The 19,665-nt window shown below is 54.2% G+C and overlaps 2 protein-coding genes and 1 long non-coding RNA gene across 4 annotated transcripts in view; 1 reads left to right on the top strand and 2 right to left on the bottom strand.

The window, feature by feature from the left end:
• Window positions 1-13,151, bottom strand: part of LOC138629260 (ATP-binding cassette sub-family C member 4-like) — a 13,542-nt gene extending 391 nt beyond the window's left edge. The window contains exons 1-30 of the mRNA XM_069712861.1: window positions 12,747-13,151; window positions 10,734-10,844; window positions 10,287-10,407; window positions 9,969-10,193; window positions 9,784-9,873; window positions 9,451-9,614; window positions 9,197-9,322; window positions 7,560-7,809; window positions 7,008-7,115; window positions 6,810-6,899; window positions 6,510-6,701; window positions 6,266-6,360; window positions 6,075-6,161; window positions 5,842-5,938; window positions 5,547-5,744; window positions 5,300-5,437; window positions 5,137-5,174; window positions 4,945-5,063; window positions 4,670-4,816; window positions 4,213-4,292; window positions 3,766-3,916; window positions 3,535-3,654; window positions 3,290-3,400; window positions 2,269-2,369; window positions 1,969-2,160; window positions 1,671-1,826; window positions 1,393-1,482; window positions 1,101-1,273; window positions 609-714; window positions 1-510 (exon numbers count right to left, since the gene is read on the bottom strand). The exon at window positions 1-510 is cut by the window's left edge and continues 391 nt beyond it. Of these exons, the coding sequence (XP_069568962.1) occupies window positions 319-510; window positions 609-714; window positions 1,101-1,273; window positions 1,393-1,482; window positions 1,671-1,826; window positions 1,969-2,160; window positions 2,269-2,369; window positions 3,290-3,400; window positions 3,535-3,654; window positions 3,766-3,916; window positions 4,213-4,292; window positions 4,670-4,816; window positions 4,945-5,063; window positions 5,137-5,174; window positions 5,300-5,437; window positions 5,547-5,744; window positions 5,842-5,938; window positions 6,075-6,161; window positions 6,266-6,360; window positions 6,510-6,701; window positions 6,810-6,899; window positions 7,008-7,115; window positions 7,560-7,809; window positions 9,197-9,322; window positions 9,451-9,614; window positions 9,784-9,873; window positions 9,969-10,193; window positions 10,287-10,407; window positions 10,734-10,844; window positions 12,747-12,820 (3,942 nt within the window). The 5' untranslated portion in view covers window positions 12,821-13,151 and the 3' untranslated portion in view covers window positions 1-318. The remainder of the gene's footprint in view (window positions 511-608; window positions 715-1,100; window positions 1,274-1,392; window positions 1,483-1,670; window positions 1,827-1,968; window positions 2,161-2,268; window positions 2,370-3,289; window positions 3,401-3,534; window positions 3,655-3,765; window positions 3,917-4,212; window positions 4,293-4,669; window positions 4,817-4,944; window positions 5,064-5,136; window positions 5,175-5,299; window positions 5,438-5,546; window positions 5,745-5,841; window positions 5,939-6,074; window positions 6,162-6,265; window positions 6,361-6,509; window positions 6,702-6,809; window positions 6,900-7,007; window positions 7,116-7,559; window positions 7,810-9,196; window positions 9,323-9,450; window positions 9,615-9,783; window positions 9,874-9,968; window positions 10,194-10,286; window positions 10,408-10,733; window positions 10,845-12,746) is intronic.
• Window positions 13,152-14,428: 1,277 nt separating this feature from the next.
• Window positions 14,429-18,351, bottom strand: timmdc1 (translocase of inner mitochondrial membrane domain containing 1). 2 transcript variants are annotated; one of them, XM_069712859.1, is made up of 7 exons: window positions 18,053-18,351; window positions 17,356-17,521; window positions 17,057-17,145; window positions 16,879-16,946; window positions 16,346-16,424; window positions 15,018-15,128; window positions 14,429-14,876 (listed from the first exon to the last, which is right to left on the bottom strand). In XM_069712859.1, the coding sequence occupies exons 1-7, from the start codon at window positions 18,349-18,351 to the stop codon at window positions 14,714-14,716; spliced, it is 975 nt and encodes a 324-aa protein (XP_069568960.1). In that variant the 3' UTR covers window positions 14,429-14,713. The 2 variants fall into 2 exon arrangements, with proteins under 2 accessions (XP_069568960.1, XP_069568961.1); XM_069712860.1 differs by having other exon boundaries at window positions 14,777-14,860.
• On the top strand, window positions 18,287-19,366 carry LOC138629262 (uncharacterized). Its single transcript, XR_011311530.1, has 2 exons — window positions 18,287-18,378; window positions 19,170-19,366. It is a non-coding gene; the product is annotated as an uncharacterized lncRNA (long non-coding RNA).
• The last annotated feature ends 299 nt before the right edge of the window (window positions 19,367-19,665 follow it).

The raw sequence follows: 19,665 nt of genomic DNA, 5'->3' as shown, positions 1-19,665 counted from the left end.
AGGACGACGGTAAAACCCGGGTCCGTCAAATCTTCCACAAAGACAAAGAGTTTTCAGCGTCTTCGTTCTGTTCTTCTCGATATTAATAAAAATCATACAACAATTATTTTTGGGTCTTTTTTTGTTTGTTTTTGTTTTATCCTCTCCTTCTTCCGTCGGGAGTCGACCGGCTTTCCCGTTCGCGACTGCAATCGAAAAACGCTCACGTGGGCGACGAGCGTCATCGCGACTCCTGCGTGTCCTGAGCCGCCTGTGGAAATAATAAATACAAAAAAAAAAAAACACAAATTGTACATTAATTATTCTATCAAACTTCTATCAAAAAAAAAAATCCAAATAAAGAAATAAAAGGACGCTCGCCGTTTCACGGCTCGCCCGTCTGGCCGCCTCCAGCAGCGCTGCCGCCTCCGCCGGTCCCGTCTGCTGCACCATCTTGTACAGCGCGCCCTCTTTGTTCTGCAGCAGCGTGAAGGGTCGGTCGAATTCCCGGACGGCGCCGCCGTCCAGCACCTGCGAGGACACCCGCACATTTCACCGGGGATACGCGCCAAAACAGCAACAGCGCGGTGAGCGCCGGATGGAAATCCGGTTCGCGAGCTCGGACCCACCAGGACGCGGTCGCTGTCGATGACGGTGTTGAGGCGGTGGGCGATGGTGAGCACGGTGCAGTCTCGGAACGTGTCCCGGATGGTCTTCTGGATCAGCTCGTCCGTCCTGCGGAGACGCGTTTGGGGAATGACACAAAACCCACGGACGCTTTCCACCCTTTTTTTTCCTTCTTGTTGTTTTTCTTCCGTCATTTGTCGGTCATTCACGTGTTTTATTGAGCTACAGAACCACTTACAAATACAATAACACTGTCGCTACTCATTTTCATTCCTACGTAAATCATAATCAAACAAACAAACAGACAACACAAAAGCCTCAAAGTGGAACTGAGATTTTGCATTATTCATCTTCGCAGAAGCCACGACGGCAACAAGTAGAGGAAGGGGCGGGACTCCAGACTTTTAAAACCAAAGCGTCTGCTCCTGAACTTTCCTTTTCCCCGCCGCCGCCGCTGCTTTACCCAAAGAACCCCCCCTCCCCTCTGGCGTTACCTGGGGTCCACGTTGGCCGTGGCCTCGTCGATGACGAGGATGCGGTTCTTCCTCAGGATGGCTCTGGCCAGACAGAGCAGCTGCCTCTGGCCCACGCTGAAGTTGGAGCCCGACTCCGCCAGAACCGTCTCCAGCTTGCCCGGCAGCTCCTCCACCGCCGACCTCAGCTGCACCTGCGGGTGGGAATGGGGGAGGAGGAGGAGGGAGGGGGCACAGAGGCAGCTCAGGGAGAAAAAAAACCCACCGGCGCGGAGTCGGCGCCCAGAACGGGACGCTAAACGTGGATACTGACCTCCTCCAGGGCTTTCCACATGTCCTCGTCGGTGTGCCCGTCGAGCGGGTCCAGGTTCTTCCTCAGAGTGTCGGTGAACAGCACCGGGTCCTGGAGAAGAGCGCGGCGCGTTTCGCTTTCATTTCGTTATGGGTGAAAACGTCACAAGATGATAATCAAACGGAACGGGTTCCCAGGGGGAGGAGGAGGAGGGGGGAGGGGGAGGTGGCTACGGGGGAGAATCGTCGCCGAACCTTTTCCCAACTACACAACGGTCTGTTTCAAACACGCAGGTTCACCTGAGGGATGATGGACATCTTCCGCCGCAGGTCGTGCAGGCCGATCTCGGAGGTCGCGACCCCGTCGATGACGATCTTCCCCCGCGGCTCCGCCAGCCGGAACAGAGCGGAGATCAGCGAGCTTTTCCCGGCTCCCGTCCTCCCCACGATGCCGACCTGACGCGCATTTAGACAAATGCGTATGACTCCCTCTCCGCCCTGCGGTCGCTGTGTGTGTGTGTGTGTGTGTGTGTGTGTGTGTGTGTGTGTGTGTGTGTGTGTGTGTGTGCGTGTGTGTGTGCGTGTGTGTGTGCGTCACCTTCTCGTTGGGCTGGAAGGAGGCGCTGATGTCTTTGAGGACCGGCGCTCCGTCCGCGCTGTAGGAGAAGCTCACCCGGTCCAAGGTCACCCTTCCTCGGCTCGGCCAGTCGGGCGGAGGACGCCTCCGGGTTTCCCAGGGCGCTTCGCTCTGCAGCTCCGTGTACTCCACCACCCGCTCCACCGACGTCATCTGAGGACACGAGAGGCTCCGTCGCTCGTTTCTCTGGTCTCTTTTTCGCCGGGAGGTTTCGCGAATTTCGACCGTCGCGCTAAACAACGACACCCGACGAGCTCTCACCATGTTCTCCACCTCGGCGCTCTGTCTCACCGTCCACTGGAAGTTCCCCACCAGCGTCACGGCGTAGGTCAGCACCAGGCCCACCTCTCCGGCCTCCAGCCCTGACGGGACACACGCCAGACGCGAGACACTTCAGGACGAGCGCGTCAGCGGAGCCCCGCCGCTCGTTCAAACGGCCCGCGTCACGTCACGCTTTCATCGGGTTCATCTGTCTGACGTCTTCAACTTCTGCCGCGAGGACTTTATACCGTCAAATAACCCGTGTTGTCATTTAGTGTAAACATCCATCACGTTGTATTGAATTAAACTGACACTGGAGTGTATATATATATGTATCGATACGTATATATATATAAATATATATATAGATATCGATACATATATATATATATGTATATATACATATATATATATATATATATATATATATATGTATGTATCGATATATATATAGGTATCTATATATATATATATATATATATATATATATATATATATATATATATAGAGATATAGATACATATATATATATATACCTATATATATATCGATACATATATATATATATAGATATATATATAGATATATATATATATATATATACATATATATATGTATACACATATATATATACAGATATATATATACCTATATATATCTCGATATATATATAGATATATATGTAACTATATATAGATATATATCTATATAGAGATATATAGATATAGATATATATAGTTACATAGTTATATCTATCGATCAATCGATAGAGAGATATATGTATATCGTATATGTATATATATATATATATATATATATATATATATAGAGAGAGAGAGAGATATGTAGATATATATACATAGATATATAGATAGACATATATATGGATAGAGATATATAATCCGTCGGAAAATTTTGGCCGACATCCAAATTGAGTTTTATGCAGCTTGGGCTAGGCTCGGGCTCGGACCGATCGGGAGTCCGGTCTCGGGCTCCCGGAGAACTCGCGCCTGTCTCTCACCGTCTCGGAGCAAGATGGAGCCGAACGTGGCGAGGGCGACAAAGACGGAGCAGATGCTGTCGAGGCGAAGCGCGAACCAGCGGGACGTCATCAGGAACAGAAACCAGGCCTCTGAGAGAAAAAAGGAAAACCGGCAAAAAAAACACACAAAAAAACAGAACAAAAAAATAGACCGTCAAACGCTTTCTTTCTTTTCTTTTTTTTAAATCGCCTCGCCGGATTCCCCCCCCAAAAGAGACAAAAACCTGAGTGGCGGTCCTGGTGGGCGTCGAAGGCCTTCTTCAGCCTCTCCTCGGCTCGGAAGGCCCGGATCGTCCCCAGGCCCTGGAGGGACGAGGACAGGTGGGAGAAGACGGGGCTCCGAGCTGCGGGGGGGGAGGGAATCGAAAACGCTCGTCAGCCGTTTGGACGCTTTAAACGGCGCGTGGCGGATTTCCGAGAAGGAGACAGACGGGGGGGGGGGGGGGGACACCGACTCGTCGACTCCAGACGCTTGATGTCGCGCGACGAGCGCAGGTAGAAGCGCCTCAGGTAGAGGAAGATCAGCAGCAGGGGCACGACGGGGATCAGGATGAGAGGGATGACCGAGGCCGCCACGGCCACGACGCCCACGTTCTGCAGAAACAACTGAAAACCCAACAACAACAAAAAAAACAACAACTAAAAACAAACAATGGCTTCGAATGCGTATTGCTTCCATTTCACATTTCGTCTGTATTTCGTGCATTTTCGTTCCTCCTTTACATATTTTTCCCCCCCTTTTTTTTGGTTTGTTTTCTTCCTTCGAGCCTGTAAAAGCACTTTGAGCTGCATTTCGTGATTGTTCTCTGTCGTTTCACATTATCCATCACGTAACCGACACGGAGGAGGAGGGGGGGGGGTCGGTTCAAGGCACGGACGAGACTCCCGCGGGAACAACTCACCTGGTAGAAGTCCACGAAAGTGAGCGGCAGCACCGAGTCCATCTGGTTCGTGTCTTTGGAGAAGCGGTTGAGAATTCTTCCTGTAACGAAGAGTGTGTTACATATTGATTTTAAGATGTAATAATTTAGATATAATTTGGTTGAGTCCCAGAAATGTTTGGCTGATGGCGAAATGTGGATTTTAACATTGTTATTGGCGCTTTTTTTTTTACCAACATTATTTCAGATTTTATCCCAGAATATAGACTCTTAATATCACATATTGGCTTGCTAAGAAAACAACAAGCAGTACTTACAACTTCCTCTCTTCAAATTGAATATCATTAAATTGGTGTTAGTCTGTTGTATGGAAGTCTATGGTCGTCCTGTGTGTGTGTGTGTGGGGGGGGGGAATGAAACTTGAGTGCGCTTGCGTCTCCGCGCCGCTGTAACGCTCTCCGAATCCCTGGTTTCTCACCGATGGGGTTGACGTCGAAGAAGGCGACGGGCGTGCGGATCACGGCGTCGAACATGCCGTTGTGCAGCGTCTGCGCCGACCTCACCAGCCCGTGAAAGATCACCAAACTCCTCACGTAGCTGAAGACCACGGCGGCCGCCGTCAGACCTGCGGAGGGAGGGGGGATGGATGGGAGGGGTGGTGAGGGGGGGAGGGGGGAGAACGACACGGCAGCGCTGCGGATCACGTCCCCTCGGTTCGGCTTCACCGCGGTCGTCGCCTCGGCAAACACTCACCGGCGTAGACGCCGAGGTAGAACGGGAGATCCGGCCCCGGGCGGGACGCGGCGACGCCGTCGGTCCCGTTCCCCGTGCGGACGGCCGTCGCCGTGCCGTTGGAGCGCTCCTCTGTTGCCCTGCGAGGATGACACAAACGCGTCAACGCGGCGGGAGCGGCGGGAGACGGTGAACGAAGGTGAACGTGCTCACCAGTAGACCAGCCACCAGTCCTGCGTGATGTACGCGGCCTGCGGAAACACAGTTTGAGTATTCGAACGTCCAAACGCGGCAACGGCGACGTCGCGGACGCCCCGATGTCCTCACGATAGCCGTAGGCGGGAAAGACACAAACGGAGGTGAAAAGTTCCGGTACCTCGGCGACGACGCTCAGCAGGACGACGAGCGGCAAGACCGGGAGGCTGCAGCCGGCGGTGAAGTACTTCAGGTAGATGCGGCCGCCGACGTTTCCCTCCGCTCGACTTTCCTCCGCGAGAGTCCGGATCGGTTCCGCCTGCGGAGACGGAGGGGGGGGGGGACGCCGGAGAGAGAGAGAGCGGTTAGACGCCGTCGCCCAGGACGCGGCCGTCGTCCTCGGAACTACTTTGGAGAGTCGCGCTCACCGGAAGCTGCTCGCCGCCGCCGTCCGTCTCCGGCGGCAGCAGGCTGCTGCGCGAGCACTGCGAGCCGCGGGAGCGCCCGTCCGTCTCGGCGGACCGGAGCCGGCGCCCGCCCTCCTCGTCGCTCCTCAGGAGATCCATCCCTGCGTCCGGGCCGGAGCGCCGCAGCTCGGCGTAGGTGCCCCGCGCCTTGACGGAACCCTGCGGACGCAAAGCGGAAAGATGACGTCGCCGCGGCGATCGGACGGCCTTTTGTTCCTCTTTGGTATTCGGCCGGCTACGAGGAAACGTCACGGACCTCCGCGAGGACCGCGATCTGGTCCGCCGCCCTCAGGTGCTGCAGCTGGTGGGTGACCAGGATCCGACACTTGTCCTTCAGCAGGCCGCAGATGCACCTGACGGGGAACATGGGGTTACACGGGAGGAAGCAGCGCCGAAAACCAACCTCCGTTCGACCCGAGTTCGGACGCCCCTCGAGTTTCGGGGAGCGCCGACGCCCGGAGGCGTCGTTCGGGTCGGAGGCGCACTCACTGCTCGAAGAGGTGTTTTCCCACTTCCGCGTCCACGGCACTCAAAGGGTCGTCCAGCAGGTAGACGTCGGCGTCCTGGTACACCGCCCTGAACGTGCACACGCACACACACACACACACACACTTTAACGGAGGGGGGGGCGCAGAAAACAGACGGTTTTCGCACGGAGACGACAGGGACCGTCCTCGTACCTGGCCAGGTTGATGCGAGCCTTCTGTCCCCCGCTGAGCGTGGCCCCCCGGTCCCCGATGAGCGTCAGGTCTCCGTCCGGCAGCAGCTCCAGGTCCTGGGGTCAGAAGGAACAAAAGAAAAGAAAAGAAAAAAGACCCAACGCAGACACATTTACCTTTCAGACGAGGAGGAGCCGCTCCGCTCCTCCTCCCCCTCCTGCTCCCCCTCCTCCTCCTCCTCCTCCTCCTCCTTCCTCCTCCTCACCCTCTTTAAAGCGCAGGCCCTCAGCACCCTCTTGTACTTCTCGGGGTTCAGCTCCCTCCCAAACAGGACGTTGCTGCGGACGGTTCCCGGGAACACCCAGGGCTGCTGGGAGGCATAGGTCAGCCGACCTTTGACCCTCACCGTGCCGGTGTCGTGCGGCAGCTCTCCCAGGATGGCGCTCAGCAGGGACGACTGGTGGGAGGAGGAGGAGGAGGAGGAACGCGGACATTACAGACTTGGCGTCCGGGGCGCGCGGGAAAAACACAAACACTCGGGGAAGCCCGACGCGGGCGTGCCGACCTTTCCGGCGCCCACGGGTCCGATGACGGCGAGCAGTTGGTGCGACTTGGCTTCCACGGAGACGTCCTGCAGAGACGGAGCGTCCAAACTCTGCCGGAGGAACCACAAATGCGTCACGCGTTTAAACCCTCCCCGTGTTTAACCCCCCCCCCACACACACACACTACAAACACACTCTTCCATCCCGAGACCGCTCACCTTGTCCCAGTAGCAGGTCAGGTGCTCGATCTCCACCGAGTGCTCCTTCTTCCCCTCCGGAGACGGAGCGACGGATTTCCTCTTCATCTCGTCCAGCAGGAGGAAACTCTGGGAGGACGTCGAAGCGCACGGATGTTTTTACGTCGTGAGCAAAACCGGATGGCGGCGCCGCCGCGAGCGGTCGTCTCGTTTTTGTTTTTTTTCGTGACGCGTTTTTCTCTGGACGTTTTTTTCCCCCCATCGCTGAAGGTTCGGGCTAACGGAAGGTCGACGTTACCGGCGTCAACGACGGTCGCGCCGGCTTTAAACGTCTGTAAAAATGTTTTTTTTTAAAAATCAATCAAAAAACGTAAACAAAAAAAAGCGACGCCGGGGGGGTCAAACCTTCGTCGCCGAACGCGGAACCGAACACGTCCAAATAAACGCGGAGCGGCGTCGGTGCGGAGCGGTAACCGAGGGGAACTCGTCCCGTCGAGTCCCCCCCCGAGCCGACGCTGCCTTCTGCCGCGTGGGAATTCGGGATCAGCGAGAGGACGGAGAGACCGGACGCACCTCGATCCTGCGGACGCTCACCGCCGTCTCCGACAGCTTCTCGACGGCCAGCGGGAAGAAGAGCGTGACGGTGAGCTTGATGGTGCCGTAGAGCGACACGGTGACGAACACGCGGCTGGCGGTGATGGCGTTGCCCAGCAGGACGTAGACGGCGAAGGTGACGAAGACGATGATCTTGCTGCTGGCGAAGAAGGAGGCCATGTTGAGCCCGCGCAGGTACGAGCTCTTCAGTATCTGGTCGATCTCTTTCCTACCGACGGGAAGAAAGGCAAAAAAAACAACAACAACAAAAAAAAAACGTGACGTCATTTCACCACCCTGTCCGTCGTCAACGACGTCCGCGATACCGCCGAGCGCCACTAGAGGGCGTTTCCCCAAAATCCGCCGCCGCGACGGACTTTCCGACCGCAGCTTACGGGACTTGGCTTCAATCGATCCTCCCTCCGACTGACGGCGACGCCTCCTTTCTTCTCGACCGCTGTAAAACCTTCGGCGGTCGTCCTTTTGTTCGTGTGGAGTTTTTACGGCGACAATAAAATGTCCAAATAAATAACGCTGTGAAAGATAACCCCGGATCAAAAGAAAAGGCTTCGCGTTCGCTTTGGGAAGGCGACTTTATTTCACATAGCCCCTATTATTATTATTATTATTATTATTCCTATTTATTATCGTTATTATCACGGAAGCTTTTCTGCTCAGCCTCTGCAGAATATTAAAAAAAAACAGCCGGCGCGGTCCGAGTCCCCTCTTTAAAACCGTCTGAGCCGCTTAAGACTTTAATAAAGTCCAAACGGACCGCCGGGAGGCCGTCGGCGGGACCCGGCCGATCGTCGAGCCGACGGCGACTCGTTTAAGCTGGAGCGGCTTTTCCCCAGATAACGGGCGACGGACGAGTGTATCGCGGACGTCTCGTTTTGGCAGAGCGTTCCTCCGGCACAGACGTGAAGCCTTTTTTCTTTTTTTTTTTCTTTTCGGGGAACTTTTCCGCGAGGGCCTCATCCGGAGAAGTCAATGTGTAACCCGAGACGCGCTTTTCTGTCATTCATTCTCCGACGTCGCCGATTAAAGGTCGGTCCTAAAGAGCCTTTTTTTTCCCCCCCCGCTACTTGCGCGCTCGCTCTGCATTCCTGGTGAAATCAGGGGAGCCGGAGCGGAACGACACGCCGGCCGCGCAAACGCCGACCTTTAAGTCCACACGGGGACTTGCGTTGATCCCGTCAAACCCGCGACGGCTTCAATATCGACGCGTAAAACCCGCAATGCCTTCAACGTCCACATTTAAAGACCGGCAATAACTTCAATCTTTACTGGTAAAACCCGCAATAACTTCGGCATCGACGCGTAAAAACCTGCAATAAGTAGAGTCTTAGCTCTGCCCCGCTTTCTATCCAAAACCGCCGGCTTTGGGAACCTTTTGACGTTAGAGACCTCGTCTCATCTCTCCGTTAAAGCGTCGCCCCGGGGGGGAAAGGACGGGGAAAAACAAAGACGGGATGAAGAAACCCGGGACAGCTGGTACCAAATTAAGCTCCAACAAATGTTCCCACAACTCCTGTCTTTGTCTCTCTCTCTCTCCCCCTTTTTTTTTTTCTTTTCTTCTTTTTCTCTCCCGAAAGACGTTTTGTTTTGCACCTCACCGTCTGACCTCGGTAACCAGAGCCGAGAAGGGTTTCTCCCAGGCGTACATCTTGATGATCCTGATGCCGGACACCACCTCGTTCATGATGCGGATTCTGCTGTCGGTGAGGACGACCGTTTTGCTCCTGCCAAAAACAACAAAACGCCGCCGTTCAGCTTTCTGCTTCGACTCCGGTCGGGGCCAATGAAACGAAAAGTTGCGCCGACGGGATCCGCTTCCGGAAATAAGACGTCCGGGCGTCTCGTCGCTCACCTGAAGACGCCGAAGAGTTTCCCGAACCAGGCCTGCACCGGCATCGCGAGCGCCACGACCGCCACGCCCGCCAGGCACGAGACGCCGATCTCGTACCAGAGGAAGACCATGATGACGGCGGCTTGGAGAGGCCCCACCCACAGGTAGTGCAGGTTGAGGGTGACCTGGGGACACGGCGACGACGGAGCGATGGGAGCGTCGTTACCGCCGGCGAATGCGGACCGCCAAAGCACCGGGCTAAACTTACCCGTCGAATCCCCCCCCGGCTTTCGCCTTTTTTAAAAAAATGTACACTTTTTTTTTTTTTTTTCTGGAGGATCCGCGTCACTTTACCTCGTCGAAGCGGTTGACGTCGTTCGAGAGCAGGTTGACGATTTGCCCGGTGGTGGTTTGGCCCATCGCTTCGCTGCTGAGGCCGAGAGCCTGCGGAGACAAAGTCCGCTCATCTCGTCCATAACTCGGAACGGTTCCGGCTTTAAGTGCAAGAGTGCAGCGACGACGACAACAAAAACCCTGACCTTCCTGTAGATCACGTGACACACGGCCACCCTCATCTTCATGCCCGTCCTCTGGACGCTGTAGTAGTAGAGGTGCTGGAGGATCGTCAGGCCGAAGGCGGAGACGGACATGGCGGCGGCGTAGCCGTACGCCGTCGACAGAACCCTCCGGTCGTCCGGCTCGTCATTCTCAAAGTACAGGATTATTTGTCCCAGGAAGAGCGGCTGCGCCACTTTGATGGCCTCCTTCGGGGACAGAGACGAGCGAGTTGCGTTAAAAGACGGCTCCTCCCGGTTCCCTCCTTAAAACGATCCGCTTTTCGGCCGCCGGCAACTCACCATCAAAAACACCAACAGCCCGGCCAGCGCGTACGCCTTCCCGTAGCGCTCCGCCAGAACTCCGCTCAGCTTCGGCTCCCCGCCTTCCTTCGTCGCCCGGCGGACTTCGCGGTCCCACGACCTGCGAAGGAGACAAACGCCCAAACTTCCGATCACGCGGATTCAGACTCTGCGGTAACGGGATTTTTTTTTTTTTTTTTAAAGGACGAGAACATCGCAGCAAAAAACAAAAACAAAAAAAACCACACACATCCACGTCTGTGGCGATATAACGTACGACAATGTTATAGTTCACAATTGACCGTATATATATATATATATTTATTCTTTCGTCGCCTACGAGCGACAGCGATCCGTTGAGTCTTTACGTTTCACCCGACGGGTGTATTTGATGGTGTTTTTTTTCTCCCACCGGTACTACAACACCGACTCGTCCGTCTGTCGTACCTCTGCAGCTCCTCTCCGAGCCTCTCGGACCGATCCTCCGGAAGAACGTCGTACATGTCGCTCTCCTCCAGCTGCCGCTTGTGGCCGAGACGCAGCAGCGGGCCCAACCAGCTGAAAACGGAGAGACGGACGGCGTTACGGTTAGGTTACGGGCGACGGAGGCCGAACGCCGCCGCGTCCAAAGTCTTTCCACGCAGACGATTCGCTGACGCCTTTTAGCTCCTCTCCACAGAAACCCAAAGCGCGTCAATCTCAGGTTTTCCTGAGCCGGCTTGTTTTGTTTTTTCTCCTCTCCCGCGAGGACAGTTTTTTTGTTGATGTCTTACGACCTGACAGGCTGAGGGGCAGATCAACTTCAATCCTCGCTGTGCTCTCGTGTTTCTTTTTTTCCCCCTGGAAATGAAAAGCTCCTGCAAACTAACAAAACACCTTCAGGGGGAAGGGGGGAGAGGAGGGGGGAGGGGTGTCTCCTCTGCAGACCGACTCACTACTGCGACGTGCGCCGCATTGTTGGGCCTCTCTGGGCCAGCGGAGCGTCACGTGACCTGCAGTTTGGTGTGAGAGCCGCGCCAAGCCTCACAGAGCCTCACCGAGCCTCACCGAGCCTCACAGAGCCTCACCGAGCCGCGCCAAGCCTCAGAGCCTCACAGAGCCTCACCGAGCCGCGCCAAGCCTCACAGAGCCTCACCGAGCCTCACCGACCCTCACAGAGCCTCACAGAGCCTCACCAAGAGAGCCTCACCGAGCCTCAGCCTCACCGACCCTCACCAAGCCTCACCGAGCCTCACCGACCCTCACCGAGCCTCACAGAGCCTCACCAAGCCTCACAGAGCCTCACCGAGCCTCACCGACCCTCACCAAGCCTCAGAGCCTCACCAACCCTCACAGAGCCTCACCGAGCCTCACCGAGCCTCACAGAGCCTCAGAGCCTCACCAAGCCTCACTGAGCCTCACCGACCCTCACCAAGCCTCACCGAGCCTCACCGACCCTCACCGAGCCTCACAGAGCCTCACCAAGCCTCAGAGCCTCACCGACCCTCACCGAGCCTCAGAGCCTCACCGACCCTCACCGACCCTCACCGACCCTCACCAAGCCTCAGAGCCTCACCAAGCCTCACCAAGCCTCACCGACCCTCACCAAGCCCTCACCGACCCTCACCAAGCCTCACCAAGCCTCACCGACCCTCACCGAGCCTCACCAAGAGCCTCACCAAGCCTCACCGAGCCTCACCAAGCCTCAGAGCCTCACCAAGCCGTGCCAAGCCGCAGCCACGAACAGGATTGGATTGCACCGCAGCTTGTTTTAATTCACACCCTAAACAAACTTCATCATCGACTTCACCGGAACTAAACTGCCCTCCCTTTTTCGGTTTGTTTGCTCTGTCACTGTTATTATTATTATTATTATTATCATTATATCATATCATTATTATTATTATAACACCGTGCGCAGATTGAGCACGTTTGAAGGAGCTAAAAAAAACAAAGCCACGTTAAAGCGCCTCAGCTCGCTCCCAGCTGAAGAGCACACCGGTCCCGTATCAACTTATGCAACGCGTTCATGTTTATGGCACGTCGGCATCTCTGTCCTCCAGGCGTCGGTTTAAAAAGAAAACAACAAAAAAAACCACAAGAAATCTAACGACAAGATCTCGCTTGTAAAAACCCATCTCGTATTTACACGGTGGCTAATTGAAAGCTTCGGTCTGTCTGGTTTTCGCGTGAACGCACACGTTTGCCCCGAAGACGGTTTGGATCACAAAGCGGTGACGCGCTTTCAAAGTTCACCTGATGTCGGCAACTTAACGAGACGCGTTGACGTCGCCGGACGTGTCCGGATAAGGACCGCGACAGGTGGAGGAAGGTTAAGGAAAAACAGAAACAGAAACAAAACAAAACTCAAAACGTATTTCCGTTGCCTTACACTTGAGTTTGTCTTTCAGCCGGAGGACTTCGCGCGCGTCGACGCGCAGCCGATTTTTTTTTTTATTTATTTATTTTTTCCCAACTCACCACAAAAACACCCGGGACACAAATCCCGCGGCGGCCAGCGGGTTGCCCTTGTCGCCGCTCTTCGCCACCTCCATGCTTCGCTCGGTTCTCGTCGGTTCGGTTCGGTTCGGACGCGCGCCCGCTTTCAGGTGGGAGTGGGTTCGAGGTGCTGCCGGAGACACGGCAGATGCGCGACAAGTGCCAATGAAAGAGCAGCAGCTTCGCCGTGCCGTCGGGGTGGGGCGTTTGGAGGCGAGTGGGACAACGGAGGGACTTGAGGTGAACCCACCTGGCGTCGGGGAGTTAGTCAGATTGTTCAAACAGCAAGTTAAGACCTGACGGGATGCAGTTTTATGCGTTTTAAAAGTGGATCGCAGCCCTCTGAATATTATTTTTCAATTAGTATTTCAAGAAACGTGTATTTAATTTTATTTTATATTCTACATGTATATATATGTATAGATAGATCTATATCTATATGCTATTGTATTTCAGGTTCAGCTGTCAGGTAGCTCTAAAAAATACACATCCCGTGTATTATTAGACTGCGACTATTCAGTCTTTTTTTTTTTTTATGATCTTGTTATTATTATTTTACTAACGTTCAGGCACAGAAAGCTACGTTTATGACCAAACTTCCCCCATCGGTCAAAACATTTACCGACACCGGCAGCTAAACGGCATTTTAGTTTAGTTTTTTTATTTTTTTTAAATAAAAAAACAAAACAAAACACCGAATTCACGCCGCTCTCTATAAACTACAAAAAAATTACGAGCCGCACTTAAAGGCGGCACGCTCCTGGCCGTCTTCAAGTGGAGCGCGGAGTCCCGAGACTTTGAAACCTCGCCTGGTTAACGAGAGGACACCGAGCACGTTTTTCATGCAACAACAACAACAAAAAAAAACATAAAAACAAGAGCCACGAGTCCAAAGTGTCCAAATAGCGACGCTGTCTCCGTTTAACGCGTTTGGACAACGCCAGGTGTGTCAGGCACGTGGAACCCTCTTGAGTTTCAATGACCTGGAAAAGACTCAATGACCTGTAACGAACAAGAACAAAAACAAGGCTGCCGTTGTGCTGAGCAGGCAAAAACACCCGCAGGCGTCTTCAGTGCAAGCAACCCCCCCCCCCACCCCCCAAAAAAAATAAACACACACAATTATCCACACGTTATACATGTTTGGATTCTATCAATTATTGCAGTTCCACAACGCCACCAATAGAGGGAGCCCTTTGACAATTCTCAGCCCGCCGTCATGATCCGGGCCGAGGACACAGAATCGAGGACATTTGATCCCGTGCTCCTGCCGAGTGACCTTAAGTACGTTTCTTGCTTTATTTGTTTTTGGACATCCTGCAGTTACTCCCTCCGTCCCGGGACATTCGTAACGTCCCACACGTTGGGGCCCTTTTAAGCCTCGACCTCCCACGTTCACACGTCGACATCGATATACTCGTTTACCTGAACTTCTCGTCCAAACGGGTCGACGCGTGTCCTCCGTCGAGCCCGTCCGTCCGTCCGTCGGCGGCGCGGGGCCCCAGCTGTTCCTGTGTCGCGTGTTGTTTACACCGGGGTGACCTAGTTGCTGAAGAAAAAGCCCCGAGAGGCAAAATCAAAAGCAAAAGAAAGGGGGAGATAAAACACACCAAGGGCGAGAGAGAGAGAGAGAGAAAAGACGTTTTGTAAAAGACAGGAAGAGATTTGTTTGTTTGGGGAGGATGTTTTATTGAGTCGCGTTCCCTCCGCTGCTCGTCCAGCGATCGTGTCGCTCGATCGGCGCCTGTTTTAAAGTTCAATCTTCACCCCTCCTACTAGAGTCCCGTTCCCACTTTATAATCCCGCGTCACCGAGCCCGTCGGACGCAAAGCGGCGTCTTCGGATCCCCGAAGTCCGGCGGCGGGGGGGGGGGGGTCCTCGCGGACGCGTCCGGTCCCGCCTTTAATGTCCGACAGTTGCACGGCGGCGGCGCGATGCGACGCGGGCTCTCAGCGGCCGCCCGAATACTCGTTCGAGTCCTCGGTCGCGTCCTCGTTCGCCGGCAAGTCCAGCAGCTCCCGAATCCTCCGCGTGTCCTCGCGGAGCTCGACGGCCCGAGAGCTCGCGTCCAGGTTGCCGATCAGCTCGTCCGTCAGCTGCAGGCGGGCCGTCCTTGGTGTTATGAGGAGAGGAGGGTAGCGGGTCAACACCAACAACAACAAAAAAGGGAAAAAAAAAACACACCGAGAAAACAGGACACTCTTTTATTTATTTATCGTTTTAAAGCTAAATCTTAAAAGCGTCGGATCGTACCACTCCGCCAGCTTGAGGTCGTACAGCTCCCTGCGCTCCCTCCTCCTCTTCTCCCGGGTGGTTTCTCCCGTCAGGGACTGCAGGCCGAGGACCAGAGCGCCGGTGGGAGCCCTGTGTGGGAGTCAGCTCATGTTACCGTCAATATTATTATAATTATTATTACACACGTACTCCGTTGCTAGGGGTCTGTTGCTAAGGGGTCGGCCCACTTCCTGGAGCGGTAAACGTCGCGTACGTTACGTAGGAGTCTGCTGACGCCACCCGTTGTTCACCGCTCGTCGGTCGTGCGTCGCCGCGGGAACGCAGATCGCCCTCGCAAAGAGTCGGCGATCGCGAGAGGCGATCGCCGCGCGACGGGTCGTCGGAAACCTGCCGTTTCGTCGCGATCAAAGCGACCTCGGGCCGACGGCGTCACGCTCTTCTCCGCGTGACATCGCTCAAATAAAGAAAAGGGGGAAAAACAGCGTGCCGTTGTGTAACCGGTTGGGAAACCAAATCACGCTGTCAAAGCAGCTACTCTATTTGCATAAAATGTCAATTACACAACCGCAGGAATTCAGAGTCCATTTCTTCCCAGCAGTCTCTCACACGCCCTCCCCTCCCCTCCCCTCCCCTCATACTTCCACTACGTGCCCGGACAGAGGAGGGGAGGAGTGGGGGGAGGGGGGGGCCACCGTGCCGGGGCCGAGATCTGGAGCGTGATGTGCTTTCGCGATTAGCTGCCTGCTTTCATTTGGCCCCCTTCTGCCCTGAGTGCACCTGCCGTGGCCGCTCTGCACACGTCAGACGCTCCAGGTGGCCGGCCGCTCAGGCGGACAGCGAAGAGGAGGAGGAGGAGGTGGTGCCGGCGCGGGGCCGAGAGGAGAGCCGACGATCGCCGGGTCCAAATCGGAGCGCGGTGCACGGAGACGAGAGGCGGGAGCAACAGCGGCGGTGTGAATGGAGACGGGCAGCTGCTGCCTTGGCCCTCCTTCCCTGCTCTAGTACCCAAAACATGGCCCTCCGCGGTGCACATGAGTCCCTCTGGCACCGAGCACAGACTTGGACGAGTGTGAGTGTGTGTGTGTGTGTGTGGGGGGGGGGTGGGGGGTGGGGGGGAGGTGGGGGGGGTGCAGCTGTGCGGCAGACGGTTGCTGGGAGGGGCGCAGCTGGCTGCCAGAGTGCTCGCTGCTTCTCAAGCAGCACAAGCGTGAGCGAACACGCAAAACAGCAGCATCTGACGGCGAAACCCGATCCCGAGTTCCTGTCCCGATGGGAAACGCCTCGACCGGATCGGCCGCTCTGGCGTCCCGGCGATCGGAGGAGGGAGTTCAAACGGGGATGCTCACCCCATGACGGCTCCGAGGACGGACCCGGCCACCAGCCCTCTCAGGCCCAGGTTCACGCGGAACAGGCCCGCGGTGACAGCTGCTCACACACACACACACACACACACACACACACACACACACACACACACACACACACACACACACACACACACACACACACACACACACACACACACACACAGAGTTTCATCGTCAGTCAGGATTCAACGAGCCGGAATACAAACCGCACGTCATAAACGAGGGTCGTTGAGTTTCACCGTAATTGCCGGTAGCGGAAAGTCGACCGCTCGTTTTACGAACTTTGAAATCACGTCGACTGGACACAGGAGTTCTGCGACGCGACAGTTTCATTTAAAAAACGGACTTTGTTTACGCCTCTGCGGTTCGGCAGGCCCGGCAACACCAGACAAAAACATAGACCCGCTTCCCGAGGCGAAATGCTAATCGAACAGCAGAGACAACAGGTTGAAAAGTGTGAATGTGAAGCGGCTCTGTCGTTGAGAGAAAACATCACAGGTCACGTGACTCACCTCCGGCTGCCACGTAATGACCGACGGCGTCTTTATCCCGGTACACAGACAGCCCGGTGCTGACGGAGCTACGGAGAGGCGACTTGTCATTATCATTGTTGTTATTATTATTACGATTACACATTCATTCCTCGCTCATAACGACAGCGTTCTCGATGAATCTCAGCGCCCCACTTACTTGAACAAGGTGACGATGACGGCGACTCTCCAGCCCCACCTCCACCCGTACCTCACGAAGCCCCGGATGGCTGCGTTGTGGGCCGAACGCTGACGGAGGAAAGACGCGTCCGATTTATTTACGTACTTCGTCGTGGTATTAAATGTATATGTATATATATATATTTTTTTTTTTGCTCTTCCGGGATCATTCTCCACAAATCTTTCGGGAGCGTCCCATCTGACGATTCATCTCGTTGCGGTGCCGCTTTTGAAATCGGTCTTTTCCCAAAATCCCCGTTTTCACAGCTTCCCACTCACCACCGCCTCCACCCGGTTGGTGTACATCTCCGCCTGGCTGACCTGGATGTACCGCCGCCTGGCGTGGCGAGCGGCCGGCAGCCCGCCGTACACGCAGCCCGCCAGCGCGCCGACCACGGCGCAGTTCATCGCGTCGGTCAGCTCCTCGGGGTATTTCTTCGTGGCGCTGCGGGAGGGGGGGGGGGGGGGGGGGGGAGACGAGGATGTTTTGTTTAAAATAAATTTAAAAAAAGACGCGATTAAAAGGCTTTCGCAAACATTCAAACAAAATACAAAATTCAACAAATAAAAACCACCCCGGAAGAAGACGCGCTCTGATGTTTCAAATGTAGAAACTTCGCGTTTACAAACCCGCCGTCAGTTTGAGCAGAAACTCTCCGACGCGACGGCGGATGTGTGCTGCTATATTTGAGGAGACTGATTGTACTTGAATGAAAACACCACCCCCGCAAATTCCTGCACAATTGCGTGGACTCGGATGAACCGAACGGTTGCCGCAACGACTAAAATCGTTTAAGAACCGGGGCGGTTCCACCTTAAATCTGACGTCGCTATAAACGAGCAAACGAAAGCAGAAAAAGCGCAAAGACAAAAAAAAATAAATACATAAAAATACAAAAGAAACATTTTGAAAGCGTGTTTAAGGGGATTTACAAGCTTTTTAAAGAGAGAAAGGTGATGAATGAAAAACACTGACTCTCTGTCAAACAGCTCCTTGATGCGTTCCCATCCCGTATCCGGGAATTCAGGCTTGCCGATGTTCTTCGGGAGGCTGCTGGGAGAGGGGACGGGGACGGGACCGGAGGAGGAGGGAAGAGGCATCTGTGCCGGCTGGGCAGCCGGCACGTCAGCTGCGTGGACCCTGGGGAGCAGGAAGCAGGAGAGAGGAGGCCCGGCGCCGCGGAGGAGGCCCCGCAGTAGGCCGGTGCCGAGCGCAGCCCGGGGGGACGAATCTGCCCGTCGCCTCCGCGGGGCGGAGCTCGTTCTGGGCAGCATCGCGCTTCAGCTGGCGTCGGGGCTGCGGTGGGGAGGCGCAAAACACAAGGTCACGTGTTTTGTTTTTGGAGGGATGTCGCCAGTCGCTGCTGCCTCCATTTATAAGCTCCGTCCCCTCGCGACAAACGAGAACTGAGCGTGGGGGATGTCAGAAGTGACATCACCTAGCTGCTCCGGTCATTTATCGTTCGTAACATTTTATTTTGTTCATTTAAACGTCTGCATTTCATTTACTAACATTAACGACTTTTACTGGTAACTAGCTGATACCAATAAACATTATACAGACCTAAATGTAGCCAACATGCAGGCTTATATCTATATATATATATATATATAGATACATATCTATATAAAATATTGTTCATTATTCATGTAATCATTCATTTAATTTTTTCTGGGAAGTGTGGCGTTTTCTTTCTCGTCCAATGGCGATGCCAGCAGGGTGTGACGTCACGACGGAACGTCCCATTTGATCAGCTGATTCGGTGAGACGCTGGCAGATCTGGTGTCAAAGGTCAACACCAAAAAAAAAAAAAAAAAAAAAAAAAAAAAGGTCCACCGCGTCTTCACAACTCGGGACGAGACGCTCCGTGAATGTAAAGACTGATAATCTCCGTTTACTGTTCAGGAAACATTTTCAAAGCATCACGAAGAGCAAAACTGACGTTTTTACAAATATTGACTTTGTTATTTATAAAAAGAAATTAAAAAAAAAAAAAACCCACTAACGTCCGATAATGGGAGCATCGACGTTAGCGGCTAGCGTGCTATTAGCCTCGGTCATATCACGGGGAAAACACAGCGACTTACCCGAGACGGGGCCGGGGACTTCCTCCACACCGAACGACGTGTTTTACGGACTCGTGAAGTCCCGCTTAACGTGCATTAACGTCGACATTTCTGCCCTTCTCCGCTCCGGTTTGTTACCACCGCTCGCGACTTGACTTTCGTGCAGCTAACAGGCGTTTCCGCTTTCCGACAGCTGGCCGGAAGTGCAACCGCGCAGACACCCCCTCCCCCCCCCAAAAAAGGAACCACAGCGCCATCTGCCGCCGGAGGACCGAACTGCACTGCGCCCGATACATCAGCAATATGGATTTACTCTCGACTCGCGCAACTGGTGCGGTGGTTTACAAAACTGCACGTGCATGGACAAAGCATTGACAAAGACAATTCGAGATTAGTTTTTTTTTTTTTTTTACACATTTATGTAGATTCAAAACAAAAACATCTACCCAAAGCCCAGTTCGTAACAGCGGTACAAAAACCCCCACAATCGCGACACCGGTGAGAACAATGTGAATACTACAA

The sequence above is a fragment of the Brachyistius frenatus genome, unplaced genomic scaffold (assembly GCF_029030835.1).
Source record: "Brachyistius frenatus isolate BFR_SWC_R1_liver_20210118 unplaced genomic scaffold, ASM2903083v1 Contig_112, whole genome shotgun sequence".
Taxonomy (NCBI): domain Eukaryota; kingdom Metazoa; phylum Chordata; class Actinopteri; family Embiotocidae; genus Brachyistius; species Brachyistius frenatus.
This window is presented reverse-complemented; position numbering and strand designations above follow the sequence as displayed.

Bases quoted from the DNA above. Each gene is read 5' to 3' on its own strand.
- timmdc1 (XM_069712859.1), bottom strand. From the start codon at position 18,351: ATGCTGCCCAGAACGAGCTCCGCCCCGCGGAGGCGACGGGCAGATTCG. The intron at 17,146-17,355 runs GTGAGTGGGAAG...TTCCTCCGTCAG, and splicing joins CCAACCGGGTGGAGGCGGTG to CGTTCGGCCCACAACGCAGC. The intron at 16,947-17,056 runs GTAAGTGGGGCG...GCCTCTCCGTAG, and splicing joins GTCATCGTCACCTTGTTCAA to CTCCGTCAGCACCGGGCTGT.